This window comes from Tachypleus tridentatus, chromosome 7, assembly GCF_004210375.1.
Source record: "Tachypleus tridentatus isolate NWPU-2018 chromosome 7, ASM421037v1, whole genome shotgun sequence".
Taxonomy (NCBI): Eukaryota; Metazoa; Arthropoda; class Merostomata; order Xiphosura; family Limulidae; genus Tachypleus; species Tachypleus tridentatus.
The window spans coordinates 43,850,386-43,874,793 of record NC_134831.1 but is presented as its reverse complement, the minus strand read 5'-3'; the positions used below and the strand labels follow the sequence as shown (position 1 = coordinate 43,874,793).

Below are 24,408 nucleotides of genomic sequence, written 5' to 3'. Positions count from 1 at the left end.
AAAGAGAGAAAGAAAGAGATAACTGACCGGAAGCTGACCACATGTTTGGAAAGGGTTGTGTAACTGAGCAGTCCAAACATGTGGTCAGCTTCTGGTCAGTTACCTCTTTCTTTCTTTGTGAACCTGACGATGACCGAAGAAGGTCGAAATGTTATTCGCTCTTCTACGTAAAATATTTTCTCAACCCAAACGAGCCATTTTTGCATATATATTTCTCTACAAGTGGGTTTTCTTGACATCACTGATCTCAATCTACATTTTTTACTGTGAAAAGATTAATGTCTACATGATTTATGTCAGTCCTAATATTGCCATATAATGTACAGGTTCGTGAAATAATATACTCTTCAAAACAAGAAAAGCAAAAGGGATATTTTTGTTATTTTAAAGAGAAATATATGTAATAACGTTACAAGCTCAGAGTATGTGATGTTACATGTGTTAAAGCATTGATTGTCAGACCAAAATGACAATAAAAGTTGTGCACTTTGAAAACGGAGGAAAACATCGGATATTTCACCAAAACGCATGCGTGTCCAATACATTTGTTTGAGAGATCTGCATGTTCTGCAAGTGCAAAATGTGCAAAATCCCTATAAAAGTGATGGGTTCTCAATTTCCATAGCTCAGTGTTAAGCCACCGACATGCAATACAGTTACGCCAAGACTGACTGAAGCACAACGCAACAATGCCATTGGTCTATTGGAAGCAGGCGGATCTCGATCAGATGTTGCCAGAGCTGTGAATGTCCACCCAAGCACCATCACAAAGCTATGGAATCGTCACCAACAACATGGATCAACTCGTGACTGTCCACGATCTGGCAGACCTCGTGTGACCACGCCCACACAAGATTGCAACATCCGGTTACGTCACCTTCGGGATAGGACCACCACTGCGACGTCTACTGCCTCAACCATACCAGGGCTGCGTAGGATTTCCAATCAGACCATATGCAACCGTCTCACGAGATTCTTAGGCCCCATGTGCAACCCATCATGGTGAACGTCAACGACGTTTTTCAACATGACAATGCCCGTCTTTACATAGCCCAACTCACCACTGTCTTCTTGAGACACCACAACATCAACGTTCTTCCCTGGCCCTCGAGATCACCAGATTTAAACCCCATCGAACATCTTTGAGACGAGTTGGACCGACGTCTGTGACGGCGACAACCTCAACCTCAGACTCTACGTCAGCTTGCAGCAGCTTTGCAGGCTGAGTGGACAGCCATTCCACAGGATGTGATTCGTCATCTCATCGCTTCCATGGGCAGGAGATGCCAAGCAGTTATTGATGCTCACGGGGAACATACTCGTTATTGACGTTGAGTGACGTTAACCTTCACCTAGTGAGCGTGAACTTCGCCTTTGCAGACTTTGGATGTTCAGTGAACGTGCAAAGCTTCACACATGTCATACAGAACTACTTGGAATAAACTTGTTAACAATTTGTCTCGTATTTTGCCTTTTGTGTTTCTTTTTTTGAAGAGTATATTAGTCATGTCCTCTTGTAAAAATATAAAGGAAATAAATCATCTGAAAACTTGATCACATAGGTAAAAACAAATACCATGCCATCTGCAGCCAATTTCCATTTTAGCATTTTACTTATCTTTTATGTATATTAACCCTTTCATGACAGGTCAAAGGCTATGTCCTTGTGTTTGTTGACTTGTATTCAAAATTTCATTTAAATATTATTTTATGAATTTATGTCATTAAGTTTGGAATCAAACTGTAGATTATAAATTAAACTTTAATATTATATATTATAAAAGTAAATATCAAAAGAACACATCTAAATATAGGTTTTAGTGAGTCACGTGGTATGTTGAATGCTGCATTGTTTAAAATTAGATGTTTGTGATGTACAAATACTAAGTCTGTAATTTTGTATGAATTAGAAACTGAAATTACTGATATTTGCAAGCTAGAGTATAAAATAAGAACCTCATATCATTTTATTTTGCTGAAATATGGCTTAATATACTGAATTAAACACAGTGGCCTCATTCACCCTGTTCCATGTGAATAACCAATCAGCAGTTTAGAATGTCCCCTTAGTGGTCTTTTCAGTCATTTTAATGCATGAAAAGGCTATCATGTTTCAAACAAAGATTTCAAGAAGGAAGGTTGTGTCTTAAAGTCTGTTCAAAGTTTCATGTTTTTTTAAATCTCTAAATATCTCTTGGGTACTAAGCTCAATAAAATTGCAGTGGAATTTTATGGTGTCAGTGTCATTATTTTATGATTTTTTGATATTCATCTATACATATGTCTAAAACCTTAACATGTTTTGTTTATCCTCCACCTGCAAAATTTTAAAAGGCTTAGCAACCTGTGTCCAGCAGTAACTATGTTTAAAGGTCATAGTGAGAAGAAATAATTGTTTGTTTTACTTCTTCATTAACTATTCTATATTTTAAAAACATACTTAATAATTCATTTCTAAATAGTAATAATCTATACACATATGTATAATACTTGAAATGTTACTGTATATTAGAAGATTCTAGTCCACTAAAACACAGCTAAGTCGGGGAAAACTAAAGGTCAGTTTTATAGTATTGGATACAAAGCATGAGTGCATATGCACCATGTCAATGCAAGTTGTGTAATGTTAGATAGATATGACTGGAAGTTCAATATAATAAAAATAATAAATATAAAGTATTATGAGACTTATACTACTTGGACTAAACAGTAATAATATTTGAGATTTTCAGGACGAATATTTTTTTAATCATAACATGAAATCACTTTGCACTAAGACTAGAAACAAAACAGACTTAATATTTTCATAAACAAATACTTAGTAAACTTATTTCATTAAAAATCTGATTTTTTGTATATAAAATGCTTGTAATCTTTACTAAAAGTATACTGTATTTTGTGAAGATAAATGTGCTGTGTCAAAAATTAAAGTGCAAATGTGTAGACAAACTTGTGTATGTTATAGTGAGTCTGTCGTGAAAAGGTTAATTGTTGTTGTTAGTTTTAATTTTACAAACTATTTGTTTTCTGTAAAATTTTGTGAATATCTTAACCATATTTCTCCCTTTCTTATTTTGTAAATATTTGAAATATCTTAGACTTATAATCTCAAAATTGGATTTCTGATAATTAGGTACTAATAATTTCATTTCTTCTGATTTCAACATGTAGCAAAACGTCAAACCTAATTATGCAATGGTCATTGTTCTCTAAATATTTTTTTGCAGACTAAAAGTCAGTCCTTCATTGCTGTACATGTACTTCTTAATCTTGGAAAAACAAATTTACCCAACTTTTCAAAAAATTATCAATTACTCTTAAGTTCTCTTAATTAAAGAGCTATGTTTATAGTATGGATTAGAATTTTATAGCATATAATCATTCATTTGTTGGCCAGACTGCACTTTTTGTTTAACATGGAGCATGATGATGAGTAAAATACAATATGTGGCCTATATAACTAATTAATGAATATTTACTGGAAATGTTTTTTTATTTTATAAGCTACTAATTTGGCCCCAATTTTGATCTCATTCCTTTAAGTCACATGCTCAATCCTTTTTTAACAGCACCTTTATTTCACACTTAGGTGTTTTTTATTAGAACCTGTGCTACCAGTCTATCCATATGGTAAGTGTATATTTAAATTGTAACTAAAATTAAGCTACTTGTACATAGTTACCAGTTACATGCTTAGCTATAGATGTATCTAACACTCAAATTTCTTATTAAGTAAGACATTATGCTTAATTTGCTAAATTGGATAATTTACTAATATTCCAAAAACAACAGAATGTTAAATGTTTTAAAATGGAGAAAGATAGAAATAAGTGAAGAATATGTAAATAAAATTTACAACATAATTAAATAATGTGATATGCCACTAAACAACTCTATTTTATGTATCTGTAAAACTATAAATGCTGGGATTAAATAAAATTTTGTTTTAGTTGGTTTTAACATTTTTTCTTGTATAAATGTAAGGAGCTATTATTTAAATAACAACAAAACATCTTTCAATCCTTCATAATAGAGTTACAACTGATTATATACAATATCATCATGTGATCTAACATATTGCTGTCATTTCTTTATTCTGCAGGTTTTGTATCATTTTTGTATACATCTCACGAATACCTTTCTTGACTGCTCTAGAGATAATTCAGTTGAGTATGAAACTTGAAGTATTCAAACAAAGTGTTTTGTTGTAAAGAAGGCTAATCAGTGATATTTTCAGTTTGTACCAATATCGGTCTTCTATGTCTGGAACAGCCACTGCTTTTAGTCCTGAAAACTTCAGTGAATCTACCAGTAATATAAACAGCCCAAATTTACAATCTTCACTTAGCATCAACAAGATTTTTTCTGTGTCTCCACCCAATGGACATGTTCAAAAATTTACAACAGACAGTTCAAGCAAGGCAACGTTAGATGAAGTTTTAGAGTCTATACCTCTTGTGTATAATCCTGTCACTAAACAGTTACATCCAAATGAACAGATTAAATTACTTGGTCTGAAAAACAAAACAGATGGATTTATTGTGAAGGATGGCAAGTGTTTCTCAATGGATATTGATTCTCCTTCTTCTGAAGATTTGCCAGAATATGAAGGTTTGTGTAGAAAGTTAAAGTCTATCAGGAGTTCAGAAAGTACTCCATTCAATAATTCATACTTTGATAATGGTTCCTCACAAGAACTTCTTGCAAAAAGTGAAAGTTCTTCAATAACAGAAGAAGAAAACAGTGACAAGGTTGACAGTAAAGATATAGATGGTGAACAAAGGTTAGATATCTTACAGAGATGTCAGACAACCATTTCTCTTCCTCAAACCGATACGTCCTCTTTTACTAGTATATCATCAGTAAGTACTGGTGCAGAAGGATTAGACCTGACAGATATAACTAGTTTTCATTCAGCAGATGATTTGTCCATTAAAGGAGGGGTGAAACCTAAGCGAAGAGGTCTATCTGGTCTTTTACCAAGGTAAAAAAGTTTGATATATTTCTAGTGGAGGATATATACATGAGATCATTGATTAAAAAATGAAAATAATATGTAATGACTGAACTGAATAAGATATCTTACAATTTCTTTAAACAATGAAATTTATGAGATAAATATAAGTTTGTGTTTTGTATACCTATTTTACTGTGTTATCAGTTTTGTGTCTTTATAAGTTTAAGACCAGTTTCGCTAGATGTACTTTATAGATATGATTCTGATACCATACCTTACCTCCTCTCACATAATAGCTTTTCTTGATTTATGCTACTCCTGGTATGTACAAATTTTTCTTGCTACTAATCTTGATGTTCCCACCTAACCTCATGTAATTTATTACTGTAATGTGCAGATGAGCATGTGAGAACCTTCTACCATTAGGCAGTGCAACACCGCATTGTAGCACTTCTTCTGTATTGTAGATCACTATCATCACTTCTTGATTTGGCAGTTATGGTCAGTTTTGTTCTGTACCTAATATTGTCATGTGAACTTTCAGTTAATTCTTATGTACTTTGACAACTTTTAGTTTGTTTCATGCATTTGCTTTATACTCGGTATTTGTGAAATAGGTTTCTTTTTCATATCTACATAATTTTACTGTTGTACCACTAGTGATCCATTACCACTTACTACTTCTGTGGCTTTGGACTCCATGCTTTTAGCGGAAGAGGTTTCAGTCATGGTGTGTCTAAGTTATAAACTTACTGTCTGCCATGTATCTCAAATGTCAGCCAAATCTCCCATTTCTTGAAGAATCTAGTCTTAAAGAAGAGTATTTGGAAAGTCTTCCTACCTCCAGCCGTTTTTGCATTATCTCATGCTACTTTTCTGGACTTCCCTCATTGTCCTTTAGCTCTTTTGGTCGTGGTTCCTAGGTATTTTACCTATTATCACTCTTCCATCCAATTCTTTTCTAAGGATATTCATCTTTCTTCAGAGGTGTTTTAGATAATATACATACCCCTTCTATTTTACACACTGGTACACTTGTATTCCTGGGATTTCCTTGGCACCTATACCCTCTTGTCTCATGTGCACCTACCTGCTTCATATTTCCATCTGGAACCTTTTTTTATGGCAGTCTACTTTTGGGTATCTTCCCAATAATTTGGAGTCTTGGGTAGAGGCTGCATGTCAAACTTTTTCTCTTGTTTTTAGTCTTTCCTAAACCTCTTCTACCTCTCTTTCCATGGCTTGCTTCCCTGCATCCTCTCCACTGCTGATACTATCTTCATGGGTTTCTACAGCAAGCTTACAATTGTCCATCATGTTTTTTTTATATGAATTTCGTTGGTGACTATCCTGTGGGTTCTGGCACTGTAGGAAATGGCTTGCTCTGGGTTCTTCAGGTTCAATTAGAAGGACTTTCCCTTTTATTTTCTGTCTGTTTTCTCTCCTGCCCCCTTGGGATCCCATTTCAAGCCATTGTCTCTTGGAGGCAGTTCATGATCATCTGTACAAGGGTGCTATTAATCAAGTATTTCACACTTTTCTAGGGTTCTATGTTTTTCATGGTTCCCAAGAAAACTGTGAACTGACATTCTGTCATCAATCTCTCAAACGTCGGTCTCTTCATCATGATTCTACAGTTCACCATGGATCCTTTCTACACCTTTTGTTAGTTGCTGTTCACTCTAGGTTTTTGGATGGCCAAGATCAATGTATCAGATACTTATCTTCATAATCCTACTTTCCTGCCACCAGATGGTAGGTATATTCATTTTTTTCAGGAGATGATGTTTCAGTTTTGTGCTATACCTTTTGGTCTGGCATCAGTGACATACATCTTCCTTCATGTGATCAGAGCCTTTTCTCATCATCTTCACAGTGAAGATTTGTAGTGCCATCTTTTCATGGATGATCGACTTCTTTTAGCTTAATCCCTACAAATCTTTCACTAACATACCCAAGTCTGCCTATAGGAGGTTGTTCATGTGGGATGACTTGTCAAGGTGGAGAAGTCCTATGCATTGTATTATCCTTTTGTGGGTGTTTTTCTCACCTATCTTCTCAGCAGGACTCATCCTTCTCTTTTTTTGTTTGAGGCCAATAGAACTGTTGATTTTGAATGCCAGGTCCATTTTTTCTTTTTTACCTGTTGGTAAGGTTTTATCTTTTTTTTTGTGGATTTGGACTTCCATGGATGCCCTCATATTCTGGTTGTGCACACATGCATTTTCTTCAGTGGGTGTTGCACAATCAGTGGAATCTTGTTCAGAAACCAATGAACTCTAACATTTTTTTCCTTTCTTCTACAACTTGATTTTACCTGGTGACATGAGAGAAACATGCCTGAGTTGGCATTCCTTTACCTCCTTCTTGTCCTGATTAGCCTCTTTTTACATAGTGGGGAGATATCTGGATTTGTAGTAGATCTCAAGTAGTTGAATCTTCCCTCTACATTTACTTTTGGGAACTTCTTGCAGTTTTTCAGGCCTTATATTATTTTCTACCTTTAGTAAGGGGTCATTTGCTCATGGTCCATTTTGACAATTCTATTGTTGTCTTTTATATTAATTGACAAGAGATGCTCATTTCTGCTCTCTTTACTTTTGAACCATGTATCTCTTTTGCTGGTCCCATTCTCAGCACATATTTCTTCTTGCATTTCACATCCTAAGTTCTCTTAATCTTATAGCAGGTTGGTTATTTCATGTATCTATGGAGTGGTCTGTTGCTCCTCTAGTGTTCTGATGGTTATGCTCACTATTTGGTATTCCTCCTTTGGATGCATTTGCCACCAATCTCAGTACCAAACTGCACATTTCTAGTCTTCAGTTCCATATCCTGTGGCTTTGGCAGTAGATGCCTTCAGTAAGTATTGGATTTGTCTTTACCTTTCAGGGGGACAAAATATTTGGGTTTGCATTTCATTTTGTGAAGTAAAACAAACTCAGTTGTTAATCACTTTTATCTTTGCTTGTCATAGTTTATGAATCATTCATTCTTGTATGCTATCTTTGAGATCTCCAACAACAAAGTGAAAGTGCCTTAATATTCCTGTTTGACATACCAAACAGAGCATACAATATTTTCAGTTTGTAATGCACATATAGGTGGCCACAACTTAATCAGTAAGATTAAAGTATGTACATACAGTATATGCATTGCATGTTTAACATTCAGATGATTTCAAACTCTTTCAGTATGAGCTGTGTTTCAAAGATTGATCACATGACCATTTTTACTTGTTTATAGTTTTAGTACTATAACTTTTAATACGGTATATGTATCTTCACGACATTTGGCAGAAAATTAGTAAACAAGCAATTTGTAAACAAAATCAGTTTTTTATGAAGTATTTTTAATTAAGATTTGTTCCTCAATATATTGAATTTTTTTACCAGTTCTAATGCAAAATAATATTCATTTTAAGATTAATAATACTTTTTTCATCTCAAATGTTATTTGCATAATCTCTAAAACTCCCTAAATATATTTTAAACCTTTTTTTCAGTAAAACTTTATATTTTACCATTATTATTTTCTCTATATTAATTCTCTACAAGGTTTGTCAATTTGACAGAACTTGTAACCACCAAAAAAGTAAAATTAGCTTTACTTTCTGGCGTGACTACAAATTGTAATGTGAAACTACATTTGATTATCTTAAGAATCTTTAAACTCATTACAGTATACATTTCTTTGTACTTAAATATTATATTCTTCTTGGCCTTGAAGTGTGAACTTTGTCGAACTACTAGTAATATTTATGCCATTATAATATAAGTTGTAAATAAAAGTTATGGAGCATGGAACTTGCATTATTAATTGCAAACTGGTCATGTGCTTACCTTGTGGAAAATGGGTATTATTATTTATTTTACCTACTGTAGCCTTAACTAGCCTAAATAGTTTGTTTGCATTTTAGTTACTTTTATAATAATAAATGTAAAATATCCACAAAAATAAAGAAATAAAGTACTTAATAAGATCTTTTAATTTGCTGTTGACTTTTTTTTATATTGATGGAAATAGTGCACTAAATAATTTTTTTCTAATTAAATAATGCATCAAAGAACATAGGATGATAACTTGCAAAAGACACAATGGCACATAATTATCACAATTTTTAGGCTTTTTCAATGTGTGACAAGAGCCATTACAATTTCATCCAAGATAGTTGATGTATTTTCTGTGGGAACAAAGCTTGTACTGAAAGCTAAGTTAAATTTTTCTGTACAGAAAACAGCCTGGTATAATGTCATTTGATAGATGAAAACCTTGATGTCTTTATTGGTTAAACATAATATAGTATTAACCATATTGTGATTGGTCACTTGTCAAAGGGCATGACATTGTGTTTGTTGACTTACATTCAAAATTGTATTGAACTACTATTTTATAAACTTAAGTCAATAAGTTTGGTACCAAATTGTGGATTTGATTATAATTCAAATTTTAATGTTATGTATTAGTTAATTTCTTAATTTAAAATTAGATATAAAAATAACATAATTAAATATAAATTTTTGTAAGTTATGGTATGTTGAATGCAGTGCTAGTTCAGATTAGATGCTTGTGATGTCAGAATACTGAGGCTGTGTCATATGTCTATCCTATGGTACTTGTTTGCCATCCATCTTGTCTTTGAGGTGAGCCTGAAGGATTCTGGGGATATGTTTGCCCTCATTACCTCCTTGAGTCAATGTTGTTGACATTGATTCTTTCTTTACATATGTGGGTCCTTTGTTGTTAGGATCTTTGGGGGAGAGATGTGGCTTTGTCCCACATTCATTTTCCATCTTCTATCTTTGAGACTTTTGCCTATCTCCTTTTCTCCATTGTGGTTGTCTTTGGAGGTCTTCTTGTAACTTTTCAGTCTGGAGTGGAATCTGTGGAACAGCAATTTTCTCTTGCCTCATTGGTTGATCATTTATCTCACACAGCACTTTGTTGATCCCTTATATCTGTTTCTGTCCTCCTTCTCCCAAATCCTTGCCCATTCCTTCTACAAGGGAATCTTCCTGTTATTTTCTTTCACAGTGAATGTTGTATTGCCAGTGGTATCAGTGACTACTCTGTGGGTTCTGATAAGGGCTTGCTTATCCTAGATTGTCCATTTGTGGTGAGTTTTTGTCCTTGATCTATGGGTCCTTTTGGTTTTATCAGAGGGACTTGTCATCTATTTCTATCCCCTTTCTGTTTTTTTGTGATCCTCTCACACATAAGTGCCTGTTTGAAGCAGTATAGTATCTTCTCTCTCAACATGCTTGTTCTCCAATCCTCTCCATACAGTGTTTTATTCCAGGTTATTTGTGGTCCCCAAGAAAACCAGAGACTGGCAGCCTATGATAGAACTGTCATGCCTCAATCATTTTTTGGTTCTGCATTGTTTTATTATGGAGTCATATCTTACTCTCAGGTGGGCTTTTTCTTCAAGTTTATGGATGATCAAGATTGGCATCTTGAATGCCTATCTTTATGTTCCCAGACCAAGACAGTCAAGACACTAGTTTGGTTTGTTCATCATGATGTGGTTTATCAATGTTGCACTCTTCCATTTAAGCTTGGTACAGACCTGTATGTATTTTTGGGTGGTCAAGGCTTTTGTGACTATTATGCACACTCAAATATAGCATTTTCACTATTACGTGGACAACTAGCTTCTCTTGGCTCATTATAAACTGGAATCCACTTAACACACTTGTCTTCTTCTTTCAGAAGTGACTTAGGTAGAATGGTTGATTAAGTTGCAGAAATGCTACCTTGATCTTGCTCATTATCATATTGATTTGGGTGTTTTATTCAACACTCCTCTCAGTTTGTCCTCTTTGACTCCATTTGATGAAGCTAGCAGTCTTCATCTTTTCTATCTGCTTGTGTTTTACCTGTTTTGGAGATGTGGTCCTCTATGGTGGCACATAATTCTATTGGTTGTGCTCATATGAAATCCCTGAAGTGGATTTTTATGATCAGTGTAATAACCTTGTGTGGGATCCCTTGGATGTTTCTGTTGCCATTTCTCCTTCCCTTGTTGATGATGTGCATTGTTGGTAAACCATGCTCATATTTAGGTGGGGCTTCCACTTCATCTGGAGTTAAGTCTTTTTAAAGTAGTTTTTGCTTCCCTGCTAAGGAAACATGGGTTGAGCATCAAGTTTCTTTGGGTCTGTGGTCTCCAACAGAAATTTCTTGCCTTTAGTATCCTGTTTGCTGTCCAGTGGGCTTTAGATTCCTCTTGCCTACAGTAATTTGATTATTATCCTTACAGACAATTCTATGGATAGCTGTGGCATGTAGCAATCACCATGGAGGTACCCCTTATACTTCCTTTATTTTTGAACATTGGATCTCCTGGTTTGGGCCATAATGCAAGGTATTCATCTCCTTCTGTGTCATATTCCAGGTGCTTTTAACCTGGTTGAGGATTATCTTTTCTGCCCAGACAGAATTTATCTGATGGAGAGATCTTTAGGTCCTCAGGTTTTCCAGTGGTTATGCACTTAAGTGGGTACCCTCTGACTCTTGGTTAGGATTGGATAAATTCCTTTATGTTTATCATCCCATTCAATTTCATAAAATCACTTGTGTGCCATGTCAGATCTTTCTGATAACCTGTATTGGTTAGATCAGTTGTAGTTTCTGTGGCATTTTCAGATTCAATTTGCTCTACCAGTGCCTCTTCCCAACAATCCATCCCTTCTACAGTTGCTTCAGTCAGGGGTAGCTCATCTCATCACTATTGCACTTTATCTTCGTGCCTGGATTTTATCCAGCCCTTGATGAGAAAATTCAGTTCATTATTGTGTATAGCTTAACAGTTGACACATTTTGTTCAACCTTCTACCATTTATATTTATCAGTGTAAATGAAACGGTTTCAGACATTGGCCTTTGGACCAGAAGTTCTCCCCTGCTTGTCCCACTATTCCTTTCTAACGTATTTCCTCACTTGGTAGTGTTTGATCTTTCAGATCACAGGTTATCAGGTGAAGTTAGCTTATACCTTTCATTTCGTTTTTCCCAGTACGATAAAGTTTTTGCTTCCCATACATTGTCCCTCCTGTTAGATTTCGTCTAGATTCATTGTCCTCCATGGTATGAAACTCTTTTGGGTTAGGATGTCTATGTAGTGTTTCATTGCCTCACTTTACTTCCATTTGAACATGTGTCTTCTTGTTCTACATTTATTTTATTTCCTTTTCCTTTTGGGTTGTGGATGTCGTTGGTCAGATTTGTTTGCCATCAGCATTTCACGTACTCTGTATCATTCCTACTATCTTCTTCTTCATCTGGATTGATCCTTCCTTTCCAAGATGTAGTTGGCATTCCTCCTTTTCACCTACCTCTTTTTTCAGTCTAATCTGAATAAACTTCTATGTCCTATTCGTGTTCTTTGTTTTTATGTTGCATGTCCAACTTCTTTCCTAATTGTTCCCATCTATTCCTCCCTTGGCAACCATCCTCTGTTTGTGATCTCTCTCTTCAATTATTCTGGATGTCTTTCCATGATATTAGGCACCTTATGTTTTTCTCTGGCATCTCATCTGCATCAATCATTTGAAGAAATTCTTCTAGTAAGTATGTTGACCACTCTGCATACTTTTATTTCTCACTATCTGTATTATGTTGCTGTTTCTTTTGATTCAGGTTATTGCCTGCCATCTGTTGCCATTTTTTAGACCTCTGTGCAACTATAACTGGGTACGTTTTCTTTTTTCTTTATCTTTTTCAGCAGCCTATACCATGTTGTGATCTTGAGCTCACCCTGTTTTACGTTGTGTCTAGCTAGACATACTTCTCATACTTAGTTTCTTGCTCAAGTATGTACTTGAGAGGCCATGTTGATTTGATTTTTTTCCACAGCCATGAAATACCTGTTGTTTTATAATATACTAGAGGTGGGTGTCCTGCAATATTGCTTGTATGTTATTCCTTGAGATATACTTGCTTGTTAAATATGCCTGTTCCAGACTTTACTCATCCATAGACTTCACTGGTAAAGCAGAAGGAGATAGCTGCCACTCTTGAGATTGAATAAATCAGGTTTGGTCTGCTTTTCAGTATAGGGTTTGTGGTAACTCATTTCACTGTCTTCTGTGCAAACATTCCTTCAGAGTCCTCAAATCACTGTAAGCCACATTTTACTTTCTTGCCATCATTACGACTCTCAATGACGGCACTATTTTAAACATGTTCTGTCCCAGGGTTTGTCCATAACATTGGACAGTGTTATTGGTGATGGTGACACTGTCCAGCTTGATGAAGTTTTTAGTTTTTCATTGGCCATTAATCCTTTTAATCTTATTTAAGTGTTGGATATTTATTCATTACACCTTTTTAATTGTGGTTCCCTTTTCAGAATCTCAATCTCTTTAGTTCCATTTGAAATTGGAAAATGGCCAGAACATTAAATAACTCGACACCAGGACTGAAAAGGCCAACTTCAGGTGACTAACGCTGCTGTTTGAACTATCCGTTTGAACTACCCGTTAGTCGTCCTGACGAGTTGGTATTACAATTTTGCTGCATGTCTTTTAATTTTTTATTACTTTACCCTTTGGTACTGGCCATAATGACACATAACCCGGAACCAGGACTGGAAAGACCAACTTCAGGTGACTGATGGTGGTTCTTGTACTTACCTGTTAGTCTTCCTGGTGGGTTATGATCATTACCATTATGCTACAGAGAGTCCTTTACAACTTTGTAGACTGGATGTCAACATTGGTTTTCTGCCATTTTCTGTTTTTAATTGCTGTTTTGTTTTTACCTTCATTTCATTTTAAGAATTTTACTACACTTTTACCTTTTAACCGGACATTTGGTTAATTATTATTATGATTTTGCTATATGTCTTTTAAAACTTTTATTATTTTACCTTTTATTAATGGCTGTTATGACACATAACCTGTAACCAGGACTGGAAAGGTCAACTTCAGGTGACTGATGGTCGTTCTTGTACTTACCTGTTAGTCTTCCTGGTGGGTTATGATCATTACCATTTTGCTAAAGAAAGTTCTTTACAACTTCTCTTACTCTGCTTTCTTTCTTAACATTGTAGACTAGGTGTCAACATTGGTTTTATGCTTTTTCTGTTTTTCAATGATGTTTTGTTTTACCTTCATTTCCTTTTATATATTTTACTACATTTTATTTATTTTTACCTTTTTATTGGACGTTTGGTGCAGATAGCTTAGCTGCTTTGTGCCATAAAACGCTAAATCAATCAATCAATCCTTCAGAGTCTCTACCACATCCCTTCCTTTCCACTTTCCATGTACTGAACAGTCTGTTACTCTAGCCATAGATGTTTATAGTATACCATCTTGCAAGTAGTGTTGTGGATGATGCAGTATATTATTGTGTCATTATGTATTCTAAAGACACCTGGTGTGGGAATTAAAACTTTAATTAAATTAATGTACAGAACAACCTTTTGACCTTCTTAGGTCATCTTCAGGTTAGCAAAGAGAGTTTGCTTCAAATGAGTTTCTCATCATCATGAATTGTGTCATTACTTACACCACTGAAATATTTCACCTACCATGGCTTTCATCTTGTTCTTGGTCCTATTCTTCACTTTTTATGGTGGGTCTGATAGTAAGCTGCTTATTTTTCTCTTCTCTTCCAGGTTTAACAACCACATATAATATTATCAAGACAATGGAATCTACAAAGTGACTGGTATTTCTTAAAAGGGAATACCCATAACCTGCATTGAGTAGAGGAATGTGGAAAGTATTCAAAATTTTTGGCAGTCTACATGCATGCATGCACACATACATACATACATGTATATGTATATATATCTTCTGCACTTGAAATGCAGAAAAGAATGCATAGTTGGTGTCTGCTGTCCTTACTCACTGATGTATATTGCAGTGTTTTCAATATGGAGTAACCTCATTGATAGCTGTAGTTACATTGTACATTTTTGCATAGCTGTATCCATGTGCAGTAATTGATAACTGAGAAATTTGTCATGCTGTCCATTTTTGTAAAATTTTAGAATCCAGAAAAATATTCTTCTGGCAATAGCATTTGCTCTACCACTTCTGTAAAGCAAATGAAAAGCCTTTTGACCTCCATGGTTAAAAAGGTTGATGAATAGACTTCCACACCCATCTCTGTTCCTCCCATACATTCCAACAAACCTTAAGATCCACATCCTTCAGTTTCAAATACAGGCATGTTTTCTGATACATCTTTTTCTCCCACTCTAAGAGGCAAAACAATCGTTCGTTCGCGTCCTCAGTCACTGGAATCCCCTTCCAATAACAAAGACCTGCCCAATCAACCCAGGGCAGGATTCATGGAGGTTGATTGACCTCCTTGAACAAGGACAGTAAGGAAAAGACATGGTCATAAACAGAAGGGTTCTCCAGCCACTTAGCCTGTCCGTCATTAAAATGACCACCTTGATAAAATGGAACTGTCGAGGTTTATGTTCTAATCTGGATGATATCAAAACACTGATTGCTTCCTACCATCCTCTATGTCTTTTCTCACAAGAAACATTTCTAAAACCTGCTGATACAGTCACCATTTGGCAGTTTTCTCTTACAGAAATGACAGGCTGTGTGATGGACGAGCACATGGAGGGGTGGCACTGTTGGTTGATCAGTATGTGCCCACCCTGTCTTTGTCACTCAACACACCCTTGGAGGCCGTAGCCATCCGTGTTTCTTTGGGTCATGCCATCACTGTTTGTTCTCTCAACCTGTCCCCTGGAGATATGATCAATCAGACCTTGATGCTCTCGTTGAACAGTTTCCATCTCCATTTCTAATTCTAGGGGATTTTAATGGACATCACCCCCTCTGGGGAAGTGCTGTTATTGATGGGAGGGGTCACTCTGTAGAGCGTATGCTCTCTAATCACAACCTTTTTCTTTTCAATACTGGTTATTCCGCTTATTTTCATGCACCTAGTCAGTCCTTTACCGCTATTGATCTGTCAGTTTGCTCCCCTTCATTATTCTCCCATTTTTCATGGAGGGTTGACAATAATCCATTAGGCAGTGATCATTTTCCTATACTTTTGAGAGAGACTTGCCGTGGTTGATGCCACCCTATCCGCATGCCCTGGTAGAAGCTGGATCAGACAGACTGGCCCACTTTCACTGCTCTCGCAAAATTTGATCCTGGCATCATGAATCAGCCATCAATAGACGACTGTGTGGCAGTAGTAACTGGCTGTATTATGCAAGCAGCTGCTCAGTGTATTCCTAAAACCTCGACACATTTTCCACAATATCCTTGTCCGTGGTGGAATCCTTCTTGCCACTTAGCACGGAAGGCTCAAAAACGGGCCTGGGATACTTTTCGTAGATATTCCACACTTTCGAACCTCGTCGCTTTCCAACGGGCCCGTGCACGTGCTAGGTGGGTAAGACATCAAAGCCAGAAGGAATCTTGGATTAAGTTCACAACTAGCATATCTTCTACCACCAGTTCCAAGATCACATGGGACAGGATTCGAAAGGTCAGTGGGCACTACATTTCTGTCCCCCTCTTGATCTTACTCTCTGATGGATAGGAGGTGGCTGATGTTCGGAGCATCACTGATACTTTAGGTGAAAGCTGGGTACCTAGCATTCTGCTTGTTCCTCCACTTTCTTGGCCATCAAGACTTGGGCAGAGCATTCACCTCTTTCCTTTCAAACTGACTGTCTCTTTGACTATAATTGTCCATTTACACTGGTGGAACTGAAAATGGCCCGTCATTGGTCAGGCAGTACATCTGTTGGACCTGATGATGTGAACTATGACATGCTGCACCATCTATCTCCTGCTTATCTTGATATTCTTCTAATTGTCTCTAACTGGATCTGGCAGGAGAATGTTTTTCCTGATGTCTGGCACCAGGCTATTATTTTACCTTTCTCTAAGCCAGGGAAAGATCCCAAGATTCCTTCAAACTACCATCCAATTGCTTTGACGAGCTATCTCTATAAGACCTTAGAAAGGATGGTTAATGCTCGTCTTGTTTGGTTCCTCAAATCAAACAACCTCCTCTCGCGCCCACCCAGTGTGGGTTACGACAAAAGCACTCCACCTCAGACCACCTAATTCGACTTGAAACATCAATTAGAGAAGCCTTTTTCAAATGCCAACATCTTGTATCAATATTCTTTGACATTGAGAAGGCTTATGACACAACATGGAAGTATGGCGTTTTGCGAGACCTCCATACATATGGTTTACGTGGCCATTTACCCATGTTTATTAAAAAATGTGTAATGGACGGGAGATTCCTAGTTCGTGTAGGTTCGACACTTTCCTGTTCTTTTGTACAGGAACTTGGAGTCCCTCAGGGCTGTATTTTGAGTGTCACACTTTTCAGTATAAAGATAAATGCCATCATTGAACAACTCCCTCTCACTGTTGCGAATGGGCTGTATGTCGACGACTTTCACATCTCGTGTCAGTCGTTGAACATGAGATATATTGAGCGGCAACTACAAACTGCTCTCAATCGTGTACTGAAGTGGACTATGGCAAACAGCTTTACTTTCTCTATATATACCGTTTGCATGCACTTTTGCCACCAATGGGGGGTATTCAACCTGATCCTGAACTTCATATCGGTGAAGTTTCGCTGCCAGTGGTCCCAGAGGCCAAGTTCTTGGGGCTTATCTTTGACCTAAGCTGACCTTTATACCACACTTAAAGCAGCTACAGGTCAAATGCACAAGAGCACTGAACATCCTCCGTGTCCTCTCTACTACCAGTTGGGGAGCAGATCTATGTTCTATGTTAAAGATATATCGATCAATCAAAACTTCGACTATGGATCAATGGTCTATGGCTCTGCCAGACCCTCAGCCTTAAAGATGCTAGACCCCATTCATTACCAAGGACTTTGACTCTGCACTGGGGCTTTCCGCACCTCTCCAGTTCAAAGCTTATATGTTGAATTTCATGAACCTTCTCTGCACCTTCTCCATTTGTAACTGTCTTTACTATATTCTTCGAAACTTTGTTTCTTACCAAAGCATCCCACCTGGAGCTGTGTTTTCCTTCCTCAGTGGGCCGTACTTTTTCAGAACAGACGATCTGCCATTGGTTCGTTTGGCCTTCGCGTCCAGGCGCAATTGGATGAATTGGATCTGGTCTTGGATAACATTGCAGATTCCACTGGTAAGCCCATCCCACCATGGCTTATTACAGCCCCCAAATGTGACCTTTCTTTCAGTCATCAGAAAAAGGCAGATACTTCAGATTGGAAGTACCGTCTTTTATTTAATGAACATCTTTCAAACAATCATTCCATTCCGATTTATACAGATGGTTCCAAATCAGGTAATTCAGTAGGCTCTGCCATGGTTTGCTGTGGTTCGGTGGTTGTGCGCCAGAATCCCCTCTATAGCTTCTGTGTTCACTGCTGAACTATACGCCATATCTCTTGCCTTGGATCATATTGAAGCTGAGCAGTACTCCAACTGCACTATTTATACTGACTCGCTTAGTTTTTTACTGGCCCTGGAATTGTTACACGTTGGCTCACACCCTGTTCTCACTGATATTCAAAACCGACTGGCCCATTTCTCCTTAACTGCTACTTTTATCCAGTTTTTCTGGATAGCAGGCCATGTTGGTATTCGCGGGAACAAACTCGCAGACACGGCAGCTAAATCTATCTGCTCAGGCACTATCACCACTGTGCCTATTCCGTACATGGACTATGGTCCTGTATTCAAGGCTCAGCTCCGTGTCAGCTGGCAGTCCACTTGGAGTGAGCAACGCAACAACAAGCTTTTTCAAATAAAACCCTATGTTGGGCTTTGACCATCTAGCTTTTGTAAGGTTCAGAAGGAGGAAGTTGTTCTAACTAGACTACGCATTGGTAACAGTTTTTTAACTCATCGTTTTCTTTTATCTGGAACTGTTGCACCAGTGTGTAGTTTGTGTAACACTCAAATCACTATCAGCCACATTTTACTTTCTTGCCATCGTTACGATTCTTAACAACGGCACTATTTTAAACATGTTTTTTTCCCAGGGTTTATCTGTAACATTGGACAGTGTTATTGGTGATGGTGACACTGTCCACCATGATAAAGTTTTTAGTTTATTAATGGCCATTAATCTTTTTGTCTCATTTAAGTGTTGGATATTTATTCATTACACCTTTTTAATTGTGGTTTCCTTTTCAAAGTTTCAATCTCTCTAGTTGAATTTGAAATTGGAAAATGGCCAGAACATTAAATAACTTCGACACCAGGACTGAAAAGGCCAACTTCAGGTGACTGTCGCTGCTGTTTGAACTATTCGTTTGAACTACCCGTTAGTCATCCTGGCGAGTTGTTATTCCAATTTTGTTGCATGTCTTTTAAACTTTTATTACTTTACCCTTTGGTACTGGCCATAATGACACATAACCTGGAACCAGGACTGGAAAGACCAACTTCAGGTGACTGACAGTGGTTCTGGTACTTGCCTGTTAGTCTTCCTAGCAGGTTATGATCATTACCATTCTGCTTTAAAGTCCTTTACAACTTTATAGACTGGATATTAACATCAGTTTTATGCAATTTTCTGTTTTTAATTGCTGTTTTGTTTTTACCTTCGTTTACTTTTACAAATTTTACTACATTTACTTTACCTTTACCTTTTCACTGGACATTTGACTACTCATTATTACAATTTTGCTATGTGTTTACATTGTAAACTAGGTGTCAACATTATTTTTCATGCTTTTTCTGTTTTTCAGTGATGTTTTGTTTTACCTTCATTTCCTTTTCTGTATTTTACTACATTTAATTTGTTTTTACCTTTTTACTGGATGTTTGGTGCAGATAGCCTAGCTGCTTTGTGCCATAAACCACTAAATCAATCAATCAATTACTATGTAACAAGTCAGCTTTGTTCCATATCTCTTTTTGTCCTATTTATCTTTGTGACTTCTTTGCTGCAGCCCCAGGTCATGGCTATTATCTACTTCTTGATTTCTTTGTCCTTTTTTGAGGTATTCATCTTTCTTCTTTGTTTTTCTTTCCAGCTGTCTGTTTGTTTCTCTTTATTTTTTTATCTCTTTCCTTCACCTCCTTCCTGAGGTTCTTCTTTATAATTTGAATAGTTTTGATACAGACACCTATGGTTTCCATTTCATACTCTCCTTTTCTGTTTTGACTTGTTTTCTTTGTTTATTGGATCTAACTTGGGTATTCACATCCCTTCCCATTATGTTTGGGATCTTTATTTTCCCATTTACATACAGATCTTGTCATTTGGAATATTCCTGACTTATTGAAATTCTTGGATAAGGCTGCTTGCTTAAATTATTCTAATAGTGAAATAGTCTATTACCACCATGATATATCTATTCCTGCTGTTACTCTGTGGTTAAGGACCAAGCACATTTACATCATCTCTTAAGTTATGCTCCAACACAATACTACAACAGTTGCTCATTAAATCCTTACATAAGGTTGCTTGTCTGAAATGTTCTAATTTTGTTCTTGGGTCACTGGTTCTATGCCAGTCATTTTCAGGAGTCATGTGAGGCTAGACTTCCTGTTTTCTTTCTCTTTCTTCTGTTTGTCATTCCACTCCCATACAATTGAGTGTTGTGTCTTTTGATGGTGAATCTTCTTTAGAACTGATCTTTGGCTCTGGTCGAATCAACACCCACTTCTTCCACTTTAACCTCATGTTTTCTTACTTATCAATTGACCCTTAGGTTCTGTTCATTTTTTCTCATCATATATTCTCTTTCATCATATTTCACCCCCATTACTGAATATACTCACCCTTTTCAACCACGATGGCATTATAATGTGAAATGTGACCCCACTATTCATTGATAAAAGAGTAGTTCAAGATTTGGTAGTGAGTGTTGACTAGCTATATTCCTTCTAACTTATCATTGTTAAATTAAGAATGGCTAGTATAGATAGCATTTTTTTGGTTTTGCACAAAATTCAAACCAAACCACAATCTATTTCTTCTTTCTCATCATTCTTTTCCCATCCACTTCCCAACAATCCTTTGTATCCATATCTTCAGGATATGTTGTTCTCCTTGTTGATGGCAGGAACTATAGAACTAATTACTACCTCATCAGAGCTTTTATTCCAATCTTTTTGTTCTCTCTATTTAGTTTGTGTTTAGCACCCTGTCATATACTTGATCTCTGCATTTCTTTCACTTTGTTCCTCAATTTTGGTTGGATGATACTGTCAATCCCTATTGAACCATTTTTTCTTACGGTGTGTTTCTTAAAGGTAAATGTTTAAAATGCCTTTCATCATTTTCATTATTATATGGTTGTGTGGCCTCTCCTGGTCTCGTTTCCACAAAAACTAGTATGTGTTTATTAAAGGTAAACATTTAAAATGCCTTTCATCATTTTTATTATTATATGGTTGTATGGCCTCTCTTGGATTTGTCTCCACAAAAACTAATAGTTGCAACTTTTTCTTGAACATTCTAAATCCATTTTGACTCCCACTTAGTTTCATGTCTGCATGAAGATTTTCCTCAACTTCCATGCGCAGTGGGCTCAACCTTCTTACTTGTATATTTGTGGTATCGAGATTTTGTATCTCACATGTGAGGACTCTTGCTTCCCTAGAAGTCCTGATTCCTCTTTGCTGTGCATACATGTATTCTCTTCTATGGGCTCTTTTGTGATTTCCTCTTTGGAGATCTTTTCCTTTCTGAACCACAGTCATCAGCTTTTCTTGTCAGTGTTTAGTGCCTTCATCTTCGTGCATATAGTTGGCCAGGTCCCTTGTGACACATGAAGTTTTCTTACTGTGAAACCTATTTCCTCTAATTCTTGTAGGCCTTTTACCCTTTATCAGTGGAAATGGACGTCTACTGCCACTGAGCTCTTTGCTGCTTCATTTAGCCAGGGCATCCTACTCTTACTAGTATTTTCCCCAAGGGCCTGTCTTAAATATTCAAGCTTACCATGTGCCATTGACTATGACCTTCTATCTCATGACTGTTCTAACAGTCCTCTTACATGTCTAACAGTCCCACTCACCTCCTGCTTGTAGACTTTGGTGCTGTCAGTCTTGGTGGTGACTGCCCTAAAGGCTTATTTTATTGGTCTTTAGATCTCTGCCCTCCATTTATGGCTAACTGTTGAGTAATGAAATTTCTACTGGAGAGCCTTAATCTTTATTTTTAATTCTCTTCCTGTGCCTCATGTTCCCATTATTTTAAATTCTCCAAAGAATCATTTTCTTGCCCTAATTGGCTCTTGGTAATGTTAGTCCTCTTAATGTAATTACTCTTGGTAATGGCTACAATCCCTATTAGGTTGGTTTCTCATCTTTTTCTAAATTTTACTTTTCATCACTTCATATGTTAACTCTCATGTGAATTGAGGTCATTGGTACCACAACATATTTTTTTCAAATCCATCTCTTAGACTTTTTGGTGTTACATCAAATTTTGAATATTTTTTTAATGGTTTGTAGATATCTCTGGATATCAACTCAGCAGCTATCTCCTTTATCAGTCTCCTAGGGAATACTTCAGCTCACTCTCTCTGTTTCCATCCTATCAACATCCTTTTTTGTGCCCTTTCTATACAAGTAAATCCCAATAGCTTGTTCTATTCCAGATTTCCTAAATATTTTTGTGGATCATCTTTCAAGATCCAACAAGATAATACCTGTGGTATTCAAGCTACTGTGTTTTCATCTAGACATTCTTCTTATTGATTGTTTTGCCATTCTTCTCAACATCCTACTTATACCCTTTGTGGTCATATGTTCCTCTTCCCTCAGCTATAGCTGGTGATGCACTCCGTCAGTACTGAACAAACATTTTTAACCATGCCTATCCTTTCCATTCATTTTCTCTTTTGCACTCCATGTTGAGTCTTTCTGATAAATTCTTTTTCTAGCTGGCTCAGCAATGGTTTCCTCTATTGCACCTTCTCTTGTCCTATCTTCCTGTATATCTCTCCCTACTTCTCCAACCTGACTTCTCCCATTCACCGGTGTTGTCTGTCACTCTTACTTCATGTGTGTTTGGACCAGTTCCTTGTTAGGTATTCCATACTCTCTTTGCATGTAGCCAGTCTTATTTCCTGTTCAGTTCATACTTCCTCATTCCTTGTCAATCCACTACAAAGGCATATATATATGCATTCTCAAGACAGCTAGAATGGGTGTTAAAACTTTAATTGAAATAAAGTACAGAACAATCTTTCAATCTTCTTAGGTCGTCTTTAAGTTAACAAAGAGGTATGGGCAAACTGGTATATATACTACCCCACTTATTTGAAATATTCTTCATTTTTTGACTGTCTGTTCTTCCAGATACTGACTTCCCCATGTTACCTGTTTCCATATCTCTTAACTGTTCCTAATGGGTACATTCTTTTTTATTTGTTTTACCTTTACAGTGGCTTATTTTAACATTTCTGAATTCTGCTTGGTGGTGTCTGTCTGGATACATTAAACTTCAAATCTATGCCATACACTCTTACAGACCTGTAATTCTCAAAGATGAGATTGGGTGTTCCACAAGACCACTAGAGGATTCCTCACAGCATATTGCTTCATAAATAAGGCATGTACTAGACTGTATCAACTCATGAAATATCATGAGTAGAACAGTGCTGGGTCTGGGCCACTTTTTCAAAATATGGTTTTTGGGTTTACACATTGCACTATCTTATGATCTTCTGTTCCTCCTTACTCCCCACCACATTTTCCTCCCTCTTCTAGTGGAGTACAAGAGCCCTTCCAACTAACCAGTTTCGAGCCACTGAGATTGTGGACCATTGAAGGTTCCTCCTGAATATGACCGCTTCCACTCGTTTGAAAGTAGGGCAGTGGTGTTCTGTTGGTGTAGATGGTGAGTACTATCCTCCTACTACAGATCAAAAGACATATTTCCAGTGCCACCTGGTTTTAGACTAGATCAATCCACCATGTGCAGTTTACTTCTCCAGATTTTTTATCCTATACTTCTGCTGCCTGGATGCTAGTTCCCAGGCAATCTTGTGTTAAATCAGCATAGAACCAGACAAAATACGTCCTTATAAATGTTGCTGGTTCGACCCTCCTATTAAAGCAGATCAGATAAAAAAAATTCCTGATGTTTCCTTATTTTTGACTGAAGTCTATTCACCACATTTGCATTTCTTTTTCCTACTGTTGCCTGCATTTTGGTTTCCTGGACACAATTGTATTGATTATAGTCTGGGTCTGCACCTGTGCTCTGCCTGGGTTGTCAAAATTAAAGTTGCTTTTCTTTTCTGTTTTCTTGGCCTGAGGTGAAGACATTTAGGACCCTCCTTCTACTGCAGACCAGACAACAAATACCTGATGCTGCATGGTTTTGCACCAAAGTTAACCCAAGATTATGGTATGATGTGTCTTAGCCAATCTACATCATTTAGCACATCTTATTCCTGATTGGACTGGTACAGGTGGAGTATGGATTCTTACAAGTATGACTGTATATTTTAAGGTATCTTACTTCATGG

The 24,408-nt window shown here is 36.8% G+C and overlaps 1 protein-coding gene across 3 annotated transcripts in view; it reads left to right on the top strand.

Moving 5' to 3' along the window:
- The window catches only part of LOC143255544 (TBC1 domain family member 14-like), an 88,920-nt gene that overhangs the window by 5,135 nt on the left and 59,377 nt on the right, over positions 1-24,408 (top strand). The window contains exons 2-3 of one of the 3 annotated variants that reach the window (XM_076511374.1): positions 3,590-3,630; positions 4,103-4,984. In XM_076511374.1, the coding sequence (XP_076367489.1) occupies positions 4,260-4,984 (725 nt within the window). In that variant the 5' untranslated portion in view covers positions 3,590-3,630; positions 4,103-4,259. Of the gene's footprint in view, positions 1-3,497; positions 3,631-4,102; positions 4,985-24,408 lie in introns of those variants that run through there. The other 2 variants (XM_076511372.1, XM_076511373.1) reach the window with 2 other exon arrangements.